We start from the raw sequence: 12179 nt of genomic DNA, 5'->3' as shown, positions 1-12179 counted from the left end.
CCTGATGGCTAAGCATGTTGAGCATCTTTTCGTGTGCTATCGGCCATTTGTATATATTCTTTAAAGAAATGTCTATTCAAGTCCTTTGCCCATTTCTAACTTGGGTCATTATTCTTTTTATTGTTGGACTGCAAGAGTTCCCTATATATTCCAGATACAAGTCCCTAATGGGTTCTATGATTTGCAAATATTTTCTCCCATTCAATGGTTATTTAACTATATTTTAAAGGTAGTACAAGGAGCTCAAAAACAAAAAAGAAAAAAGTAAAGAGAAGGACATGGGCTAAGTCTCTCTAAGTTAATTAACTTTCCTCACATTTATTGTAGCAGTAAAGCATCATACGTCCTACGTTCCATTTGTCAGTATCCCTCCTCTGCCCACCTCCTCCCCGCAGTGCAAGTGTGGGGCCTCTTGGGGCTTTCTTCCCTCATTTTACCCTCTCTCTTGGTACAAACTAACGGAACTCCAGGGTTAGTCTAGAAACCATAGGTCCTGCTCACTGCTGGACAAAACTCAGTAAGATAAAGAGAAAATACTTTTTATCTGTAGAAAAATACATGGTTTAATTTGTTTCTTCCAGTTTTACTGAGATATAATTGACAGCCAGCACTGTATAAGTTTAAGGTGTACAATACAGTGGGTCACAGTGATGTGACTTACACGCATCATGAAATGATGACCACAGAAGTTTAGGGAACATCCGTCATCTCATATATTATAGATACGTGGTTTTAAATTTTATAACTGCCCTTACAAATGTGATTTTTAACAAAGTAGTCCTGTAAGACCTAAGGACTTCAGAGACAGGTACTAGGTCTTGTAAATGCAAGTTATACCTTCTAAACTTGGTAATTATGATTGTCTTAATACTTAAATGGATATTTCCTCATACATTTGTGAACTTAAAGAAGTTCAGAAAGTCAGAAGGGGATTAATGGTACATCCTTGTTCTCCTACATGCACTAAATAAAATAAGATCCATGATGCTGCTCAAATTCTAATTTAGACCAAGAATTTGAATTTATCTCTCTTTTAAACTAACACATCTAATGTCATATTTACTGTATGTCTTACCTCTCACCTTTTTTTAGGGGTTTTCTCTTGTAGTGGGATGTCTTTTTCCTGGAGATTCTTCAGTTTAGGTTCTGGTTTTTCTAGTTTTAACTCCTTTTGTGTAGTTCTGGATTTTTTATTTAACGGTGCGGTTGCAGGAACAAAATCATCTATTCATGTGTGAATTAAAAATAAAAGAACACATGAAATTGCTTTTCCTTAGGAAGAAATAAATAAAATTACTTTCTTCGTAGCTGAGATTCATTACCATGTGTGTTCAAGTTTTAAAGATAAGCAAATTGGGGCTTCCCTGGTGGCACAGTGGTTGAGAATCCACCTGTCAATGCAGGGGACTCGGGTTCGAGCCCTGGTCCAGGAAGATCCCACATGCCGCAGAGCAACTAAGCCTGTGCACCACAACTACTGAGCCTGCGCTCTAGAGTCCATGAGCCACAACTACTGAGCCCGCATGCCACAACTACTGAAGCCCGCACGCCTAGAGCCCATGCTCCGCAACAAGAGAAGCCACCGCAATGAGAAGCCTGCGCACGGCAACGAAGAATAGCTCTAGCTCGCTGCAACTAGAGAAAGCCTGTGCGCAGCAACAAAGACCCAGCGCAGCCAAAAATAAATAAACAAATTAAAAAAAAAAAAAGCAAAGACAAGCAAATTGTTTGCTTTCCACAGTTTAAAAAATACTGTTGGTATACTGTTTGTCTTTATTCTCACTCAAGCTTTTCAACTTCGTTTTAGTGGCCTTTATTTTTTAAAATATCAATCTATCAAAAACTAATCCCCCAAAAAGCTGCAAAGGCAACTAAGCTAGTATATGTAAGTGGCAAAGAAAAGAACAATTAATTAAAAATCTGTAAAACCATTAGAAAAATTATTAAAATTCCCTTCATAATTTTATCATATTGAAAGTGGAAGAAAATGATTTTTGGCAAATGGATGCTCTTTTCCAGCCCATTCTGTTCTCCCAGAGTTTTCTGTCCTACCAATCCTCAGAAGTGAGGTAGTTCTTCTGTTGACACTCAAGCTAAGACTGCTGCTCTAGCATTCTAACTCATACATGACACATGTATGCATACCTTCATGTGCATGTAGTCTGAATCACACACTTTCTCATTTATTAATACATGTTGTCTCTTTTATGCTTCCCCACGTAGGAATATAATAATTTGTGACTCGCCCCACCCCCATGCCACAGTCTCCAGAATACAACCAGCAATTTATAATGATTTAGTGACAGATTGATGACAATAATAAAAAGCTAGAAGTTATACCCTATGTTCTTTTCTCCCAAGTCTTAGACACACGTAAGACTGGACTCAAGGTGAAAAACAGATTCCTTCAAACTGAGGAATTACTAAATATCTGACCTGCAGAAAACTCCAGGGGTCTAAGAAAGAAACACAAAACTTACTTTTAAGTATAATGTAATCTAACAATGTTTCTCAAACTTTTTGACCAAAATTCTCTTAATAGCAGAGATATGCAAATATATATATATATATATATAACACAATAGGGTAAAGCTTATATCTGAGCTTTCTTCAAGGTCTTGTTTTATTGTACAATTAATGGGGATTTCACATTATATTCTGTAACACATTTGTGTCTCAGAAAGACAGTGTGTTCTTCTTAGGGGAAGGGATAAAAGGGCACAAATCCCACAGTGAGAAACATGGACCTCACAGAGTTTAGATCTAAAAAGCCATTTTACCTGGCCCTATTTGGTTATGATTTATGCCAATAATTCTTGTCAGGGTAGTTATCAACACAAGTATCCTAAGTGCTTAGAATATAATTTTTCCAGGCCTACCTCATATGCAATTGGTACTAACCATATTTTAGCCATACACACACACACACACACACACACACACACACACACACATATCCTATAAACTGTGAGGAAATAAATTTCCAAATCTTTAAGGAAGACATAAGAAGCTCTACTTACCATCACTATCAGATTCCTCAAACTGGGAGTAGTTGACTGGCTTCTTGTGCCTGTAACCAAGAGAGAAATTTTCATTTACACAAATGTCAATTTCCCACCTCCATTCTTTAAGGCCATTAATAGTCTTGAGTAAATAAAAATATGTTTGCATTCCCTTAAGAATATATAAATTAAGGCCCTGAACCAAGATGGCAGAGTAGAAGGAGGTGCTCTCACTCCGTCTTGCGAGAACACCGGAATCACAACTAACTGCTGAACAATCATTGACAGGAAGACACTGGAACTCACCAAAAAAGATACCCCACATCCAAAGACAAAGGAGAAGCCACAATGAGACGGCAGGAGGGGCGCAATCACAATAAAATCAAATCCCATAACCGCTGGGTGGGTGACTCACAAACTGGAGAACACTTACACCATAGAAGTCCACCCACTGGAGTGAAGAGTGGAGGTTCTGAGCCCCACGTCAGGCTTCCCAACCTGGAGGTTCGCCAATGGGAGGAGAAATTCCCAGAGAATCAGACTTTGAAGGTTAGCAGGATTTGAATGCAGGACTCTGACAGGACTGGGGGAAACAGAGACTCCACTCTTGGAGGGCACACACAAAGTAGTGTGCACATCGGGACCCAGGGGAAGGAGCAGTGACCCCAGGGGAGACTGAACCAGACCTACCTGCTAGTGTTGGAGGGTCTCCTGCACAGGCAGGGGGTGGCTGTGTCTCACTGTGAGGACAAGGACACTGGCAGCAGAAGTTCTGGGGAGTACTCCTTGGCGTGAGCCCTCCCAGAGTCCGCCATTAGCCCCAACAAAGAGCCCGGATAGGCTCCAGTGTTGGGTTGCCTCAGGCCAAACAACCAACAGGGAGGGAACCCAGCCCCAACCATTAGCAGACAAGTGGATTAAAGTTTTAATGAGCTCTGCCCACCAGAGCAACAGCCAGCTCTACCCACTACCAGTCCCTCCCATCGGGAAACTTGCACAAGCCTCTTAGATAGCCTCATCCACCAGAGAGCAGACAGCAGAAGCAAGAATAACTACAATCCTGCAGCCTGTGGAACAAAAACCACATTCACAGAAAGATAGACAAGATGAAAAGGCAGAGGGCTATGTACCAGATGAAGGAACAAGATAAAACCCCAGAAAAACAACTAAATGGAGATAGGCAACCTTCCAGAAAAAGAATTCAGAATAATGATAGTGAAGATGATCCAGGACCTCGGAAAAACAATGGAGGCAAAGATCGAGAAGATTCAAGAAACGTTTAACAAAGACCTAGAAGAATTAAAGAACAAACAAACAGAGATGAACAATACAATAACTGAAATGAAAACTACACTAGAAGGAATCAATAGCAGAATAACTGAGGCAGAAGAATGTATAAGTGACCTGGAAGACAGAATGGTGGAATTCACTGCTGCGGAAAAGAACAAAGAAAAAAGAATGAAAACAAATGAAGACAGCCTAAGAGACCTCTGGGACAACATTAAACGCAACAACATTCGCATTATAGGGATCCCAGAAGGAGAAGAGAGAGAGAAAGGACCTGAGAAAATATTTGAGGAGACTATAGTCGAAAACTTCCCTAACATGGGAAAGGAAATAGCCACCGAAGTCCAGGAAGCACAGAGAGTCCCATACAGGATAAACCCAAGGAGAAACATGCCGAGACACATAGTAATCAAATTGGCAAAAATTAAAGACAAAGAAAAATCATTGAAAGCAGCAAGGGAAAAACGACAAATAACATACAAGGGAACTCCCATAAGGTTAACAGTTGATTTCTCAGCAGAAACTCTACTAGCCAGAAGGGAGTGGCATGATATACTTAAAGTGATGAAAGGGAAGAACCTACAACCAAGATTACTCTACCCGGCAAGGATCTCATTCAGATTCGATGGAGAAATCAAAAGCTTTAGAGACAAGCAAAAGCTAAGAGAATTCAGCACCATCAAACCAGCTCTACAACAAATGCTGAAGGAACTTCTCTAAGTGGGAAACACAAGAGGAGAAAAGGACCTACAAAAACAAACCCAAAACAATTAAGAAAATGGTCATAGGAACATACATATTGATAATTACCTTAAACGTGAATGGATTAAATGCTCCAACCAAAAGACACAGGCTTGCTGAATGGATACAAAAACAAGACCCATCTATATGCTGTCTACAAGAGACCCACTTCAGACCTAGGGACACATACAGACTGGAAGTAAGGGGATGGAAAAAGGTATTCCATGTAAATGGAAATCAAAAGAAAGCTGGAGTAGCAATACTCATATCAGATAAAATAGATTTCAAAATAAAGAAAGTTACAAGAGACGAGGAAGGACACTACATAATGATCAAGGGATCAATCCAAAAAGATTTAACAATTATAAATATATATGCACCCAACATAGGAGCACCTGAATACATAAGGCAACTGCTAACAGCTATAAAAGAGGAAATTGACAGTAACACAATAATAGTGGGGGACTTTAACACCTCACTTACACCAATGGACAGATTAACCAAAATGAAAATAAATAAGGAAACAGAAGCTTTAAATGACACAATAGACCAGATAGATTTAATTGATATTTATAGGACATTCCATCCAAAAACAGCAGACTACACTTTCTACTCAAGTGCGCATGGAACATTCTCCAGGTTAGATCACATCTTGGGTCACAAATCAAGCCTCAGTAAATTTAAGAAAATTGAAATCATATGAAGCATCTTTTCTGACCACAACGCTATGAGATTAGAAATGAATTACAGTGAAAAAAAAAACCGTAAAAAACACAAACACATGGAGGTTAAACAATACATTACTAAATAACCAAGAATTACAGTGAAAAAGAAAACCGTAAAAAACACAAACACATGGAGGCTAAACAATACGTTACTAAATAACCAAGCGATCACTGAAGAAATCAAAGAGGAAATCAAAAAATACTTAGAGACAAATGACAATGAAAACACGACGAACCAAAACCTATGGGATGCAGCAAAAGCAGTTCTAAGAGGGAAGTTTATAGCTATACAAGCCTACCTCAAGAAACAAGAAAAATCTCAAGTAAACTATCTAACCTTACACCTAAAGGAACTAGAGAAAGAAGAACAAACAAAGCCCAAAGTTAGGAGAAGGAAAGAAATCATAAAGATCAGAGCAGAAATAAATGAAATAGAAACAAAGAAAACTACAGCAAAGATCAATAAAACTAAAAGCTGGTTCTTTGAGAAGATAAACAAAATTGATAGCCATTAGCCAAACTCATCAAGAAAAAGAGGGAGAGGACTCAAATCAATAAAATTAGAAATGAAAAAGGAGAAGTTACAACATACACCGCAGACATACAAAGCATCCTAACAGACTACTACAAGCAACTCTATGCCAATAAAATGGACAAGTTGGAAGAAATGGGCAAATTCTTAGAAAGGTATAACCTTCCAAGACTGAACCAGCAAGAAATAGAAAATATGAAGAGACCAATCACAAGTAATGAGATTGAAACTGTAATTAAAAATCTTCCAACAAACAAAAGTCCAGGACCAGATGGCTTCACAAGTGAATTCTATCAAACATTTAGAGAAGAGATAACACCCATCCTTCTCAAACTCTTCCATAAAATTGCAGAGGAAGGAACACTCCCAAACTCATTCTATGAGGCCACCATCACCCTGATACCAAAACCAGACAAAAACACGACAAAAAAAGAAAATGACAGACCAATATCACTGATGAATATAGATGTAAAAATCCTCAACAAAATACTAGCAAACAGAATCCAACACATTAAAAGGATCATACACCATGATCAAGTGGGATTTATCTCAGGGATGCAAGGATTCTTCAATATACACAAATCAATCAATGTGATACACCATATTAACAAATTGAAGAATAAAAACCATATGATCATCGCAATAGATGCAGAAAAATCTTTTGACAAAATTCAATACCCGTTTATGATAAAAACTCTCCAGAAAATGGGCATAGAGGGAACGTAACTGAACACAATAAAGGCCATATACGATAAACCCACAGCAAACATCATTCTCAATGGTGAAAAACTGAAAGCATTTCCTCTAAGATCAGGAACAAGACAAGGATGTCCACTCTCACCACTATTATTCAACATAGTATTCAACATAGTTTTGGAAGTTCTAGCCACGGCAATCAGAGAAGAAAAAGAAATAAAAGGAATACAAATTGGAAAAGAAGTAAAACTGTCACTGTTTGCAGATGACATGATACTATACATAGAGAATCCTAAAGATGTCACCAGAAAACTACTAGAGCTAATCAATGAATTTGGTAAAGTTGCAGGATACAAAATTAATGCACAGAAATCTCTTGCATTCCTCTAAACTAATGATGAAAAATCTGAAAGAGAAATTAAGGAAACACTCCCATTTACCACTGCAACAAAAAGAATAAAATGCCTAGGAATAAACCTACCTAGGGAGACAAAACACCTGCATGCAGAAAACTATAAGACACTGATGAAAGAAATTAAAGATGATACCAGCAGATGGAGAGTTATACCATGTTCTTGGATTGGAAGAATCAATATTGTGAAAATGACTATACTACCCAAAGCAATCTACAGATTCAATGCAATCCCTATAAAATTACCAATGGCATTTTTTACAGAACTAGAACAAAATATCTTAAAATTTGTATGGAGACACAAAAGACCCTGAATAGCCAAAGCAGTCTTAGGGAAAAAAACGGAGCTGGAGGAATCAGACTCCCTCACCTCAGACTATACTACAAAGCTACAGTAATCAAGACAACATGGAACTGGCACAAAAACAGAAACACAGATCAATGGAACTAGATACAAAGCCCAGAGATAAACCCACACACCTATGGTCAATTAATCTATGACAAAGGGTATACAATGGAGAAAAGACAGTCTCTTCAATAAGTGGTGCTGGGAAAACTGGACAGCTACATGTTAAAGAATGAAATTGGAACACTCCCTAACACCATACACAAAAATAAACTCAAAATGGATTAAAGACCTAAATGTAAGACCGGACACTATAAAACTCTTAGAGGAAAACATAGGAAGAACATTCTTTGACATAAATCACAGCAAGATCTTTTTTGATCCACCTCCTAGAGTAATGGAAATAAAAACAAAAATAAACAAATGGGACCTAATGAAACTTCAAAGCTTTTGCACAGCAAAGGAAACCATAAACAAGACGAAAAGACAACCCTCAGAATGGGAGAAAATATTTGCAAACGAATCAACGGACAAACGATTAATCTCCAAAATATATAAACAGCTCATGCAGCTCAATATTAAAAAAACAAACAACCCAATCCAGAAATGGGCAGACCTATATAGACTTTTCTCCAAAGAAGACATACAGATGGCCAAGAAGCACATGAAAAGCTGATCAACATCACTAATTATTAGAGAAATGCAAATCAAAACTACAATGAGGTATCACCTCACACCAGTTAGAATGGGCATCATCAGAAAATCTACAAACAACAAATGCTGGAGAGGGTGTGGAGGAAAGGGAACCCTCTTGCACTGTTGGTGGGAATGTAAATTGATACAGCTACTATGGAGAACAGTATGGAGGTTGCTTAAAAAACTAAAAATAGAATTACCATATGATCCAGCAATTCCACTACTGGGCATATACCCAGAGAAAACCATAATTCAAAAAGACACATGCACCCCAGTGTTCATTGTAGCACTATTTACAATAGCCAGGTCATGGAAGCAACCTAAATGCCCATCGACAGACGAATGGATAAAGAAGATGTGGCACATGTATACAATGGAATATTACTCAGCCATAAAAAGGAATGAAATTGGGTCATTTGTTGAGACGTGGATGGATCTAGAGACTGTCATACACAGTGAAGTAAGTCAGAAAGAGAAAAACAAATATTGTATATTATGCATATATGTGGAACCTAGAAAAATGGTACAGATGAACCGGTTTGCAGGGCAGAAATTGAGACACAGACATAGAGAACAAACGTATGGACACCAAGGGGGGTAAAGTGGCGGGGGGGTGGGATGAACTGGGAGATTGGGATTGACATGTATACACTGATGTGTATAAAATGCATGACTAATAAGAATCTGCTGTATAAAAAAATAAAATAAAATTCAAAAATTCAAAAAAAAAGATGTAGGGAAATGAGCAGTAAAAGAATATATATATATATATATAAATTAAAAACATGATTCACATTTTACCACATGGATTTAGCATTAGCTGAAAAAGGTATAACTATACTGGATATACCTGATAAGGAAGAAAGTTAATTTAGATAACACATAAAGTAAGAATAATCAATATAATTAACACTCAAAGTTTACAGTGTTTAATTGCTGTTGGGCATTTAGAAGTTCCTGTTGTATGTATTCTTTTGTTTTATACATGCATTCTGTCTTCCCTATTAGATTATAAACTTCTTGACACTGAAAGCCATTTTCTTTTATCTCCCACAATATTAAATAATGTTCATTATGCAATGGACATTTAAAACATGGTGAGTGTCTTTGTACTTGACACCTGAAAACAAATCTTTACACAACTTTAGAAGGCAACAGAAGAAAGTGATATTCAAAGTGAATAAAATAATTTACTTCCTCCTTCCCCTGCACTAAATGAAACTCCAGTTTTCATTTTTATTTTCTGCCAACTATCCAAGTGTGAATAACCCAGTTTGTCAGTCAGCTGTTCTTTCAAGTGAAAATGGTGTTCTATGAAAAAGAGGGTCACAACTCAAACAACCTCGCAAGTTGTTTTTCTTAAGACAACCATCATAGACGTGCGTGCTTTATGCGTTCTTCTCATCATCGCCTCACACAGGATATTAAAGCCAAGCGTATTCTTGTTAAAAACAGAGTTGCCATATGATCCAGCAATCCCACTCCTGGGCATATATCTGGAGAAAACTGTAATTCGAAAACATACATGCACCCCAGTGTTCATAGCAGCACTATTTACAATAGCCAAGGCATGGAAGCAACCTAAATGTCCATCGACAGATGAATGTATGAAGAAGTGTGGTATACATATACAATGGAATATTACTCAGCCATCAACAAGAATGAAATAATGACATTTGCAGCAACATGGTTGGACCTAGAGATTATGATACTAAGTGAAGTAAGTCAGAAAAAGAAAGACAAAAACCATATGATATCACTTATATGTGGAATCTAAAATATGATACAAATGAACTTATTTACAAAACAGAAACAGACTCAGAGACACAGAAAACAAACATGGTTACCAAAGGGGAAAGGGGATGGGGAGGGATAAATTAGGAGTTTGGGATTAGCAGGTACAAACTACTATAAATAAAATAGATAAACAACAAGGACCTACTGTATAGCACAGGGAGCTATATTCAACATCCTGTAATAAACCAGAATGGAAAAGAATATGAAAAAGTATATATATGTATATATAATGCTGAATTACTTTGCTGTACACCAGAAACACAACATTATAAATAATTATACTTCAATAGAATTTTTTTAAAAAATTAAAATTAAAGTAGGGCTTTCCTCCTTCTCACTCTCTCTCATATTGCCATGTTTATTTTCCGTCTCCTAACTTCATCCCTTGACTAGACTGCAACCTCCAGCACCTAGTAAATATATATACCTAGTAAATATATACCAACAGCACAAAAGAAAATATATTCAAAATTCTATTAAATGAACGGCTGACCCTAGGCCTCCATGGTGCCCGACTGAGGTTAACTGGAGGAATAGTTTCAAACAGTACATTTAATGGAAAACACAGAGAATCTGGCGTCAGCTGGCTTAGGTTTGCGTGTTATCCTGTAACTTACTAGCTGTGTGACTCAGGTAAACTAGCTTTCGTGCCCAGAAGTTTAAATTGATAAAATAGGGAGACCCAAACTTTCTATCTCAAAGAAGTATAGGGACGAACAAATGAAATAACACGTAAGCAAGAGCTTGGTGAAATGCAAAGCGCTGTAACCAGGCCTTATTTGAACGGGGTGGGTAAAAGAAACGGCGGTAACTGTCAAAGGAACCAAGAGAAGGAAACAGGTTGGACGCTAGGACCTTTCCGAGGAGCGGCAGCTCTCACTGGAGTCTAGAGCGTTTAGCTGTCGGTCCCACCATCGCTACCCTGGTCCTCGGACCCTTCCCTCCATCCCATGCAGGTGACGCGGCCTACAGCGTCCTCCTGCCCTTCCTCCCCATCCGCGCCGGATGCCATGAACCACTCACCTCGCAGGCCGCACCATGGTCCCCTCCAAGGCTGGAAACCTGCAGCTCGCAGGCTCCTGTCGGCAGCGGCGGCGGCCGTTCCAATTCCCGCGCAAAACCAGACTCGAAACTCTCCGTCCCGCCGCCAGTCCTCCAATCCTCGCCGGCCATCCCCGCGGGCGCGCATGCGCTCTGAGAAGCGCGCGTAAGTTCACGCCCCTTCCAGGCACCGCCCTTCCGCATCCGGTCTGCCAAAGCCGAGCTGGTGCTTCGCCGCTGCACTTTCGTCACGACGGTGACCTCTGCGCCGTCTCTGAAATGGACAATAACAGTAGAAATACACCTTCTTACACTTTTTAAATGATTAAACTCAGGTATTATGGAACAAGGGGACACTTAGACCGAGGAATTTTCCACGGGGTGCCGGGAAAGAGGAAAAGATGCGGACGAATCTGCCGGAGCTGATCTTCCGGCTGTAAAAACAAGGCGGCAGTCAGCTGACGGTCCCTGCACCGCGGCTGGTTGACAGCGCCGGGTGTGCGGACAGCAGGAGACTCGGAACGAGGGGAGGTGAGCCCGCGACCGGAGCGAGGAAGCCCCCTCAGACCGAAACCCTCTAACCGGGGGCCGTTCCCCTCACTCGGCCGTGGCTTCTCGGCCCTTTGTCTGCCCTCCCTTCCCTGACTCATTTAAGCCTCAGAACCTCCACTCGACTGGCTGCATGAGTTCGGTTCAGCTCTCCTCTTCTCATCCCATAATTGTACGGAAACCTTGCTTGATTTCAGCCCTGCTTTTAATAACAGATCGGGGAGAGAGAGCTAACGTATCAATTTGTTGAAACACAATAAGGCTAAAGGTTGAACCAATTGAAACCAGAGCTAATGGTTTTTGTTTGCCGAAAATTATGACTCGAAGCAAGACGAGACCATGAGCCCTATTTGCG

The 12179-nt window shown here is 39.3% G+C and overlaps 2 protein-coding genes across 5 annotated transcripts in view; one reads left to right on the top strand and one right to left on the bottom strand.

The window, feature by feature from the left end:
* The window catches only part of RAD51AP1 (RAD51 associated protein 1), a 37111-nt gene extending 25703 nt beyond the window's left edge, over window positions 1-11408 (bottom strand). For all 3 annotated transcript variants that reach the window (XM_059934419.1, XM_059934418.1, XM_059934420.1), the window contains exons 1-3: window positions 11258-11408; window positions 3021-3070; window positions 1083-1224 (exon numbers count right to left, since the gene is read on the bottom strand). In XM_059934419.1, coding sequence (XP_059790402.1) covers window positions 1083-1224; window positions 3021-3070; window positions 11258-11274 — 209 coding nt within the window. In that variant the 5' untranslated portion in view covers window positions 11275-11408. The remainder of the gene's footprint in view (window positions 1-1082; window positions 1225-3020; window positions 3071-11257) is intronic.
* Window positions 11409-11718: 310 nt separating this feature from the next.
* Window positions 11719-12179, top strand: part of C10H12orf4 (chromosome 10 C12orf4 homolog) — a 38442-nt gene continuing 37981 nt past the window's right edge. The window contains exon 1 of one of the 2 annotated variants that reach the window (XM_059935140.1): window positions 11719-11806. The gene's annotated coding sequence lies outside the window, so the exon portion shown is untranslated. The other variant, XM_059935139.1, reaches the window with a different exon arrangement.

This window comes from Balaenoptera ricei, chromosome 10, assembly GCF_028023285.1.
Source record: "Balaenoptera ricei isolate mBalRic1 chromosome 10, mBalRic1.hap2, whole genome shotgun sequence".
NCBI classification, from domain to species: Eukaryota; Metazoa; Chordata; class Mammalia; order Artiodactyla; family Balaenopteridae; genus Balaenoptera; species Balaenoptera ricei.
The sequence above is the reverse complement of the archived record's forward strand: the minus strand, read 5'-3'. Positions and strand labels throughout refer to the sequence as shown.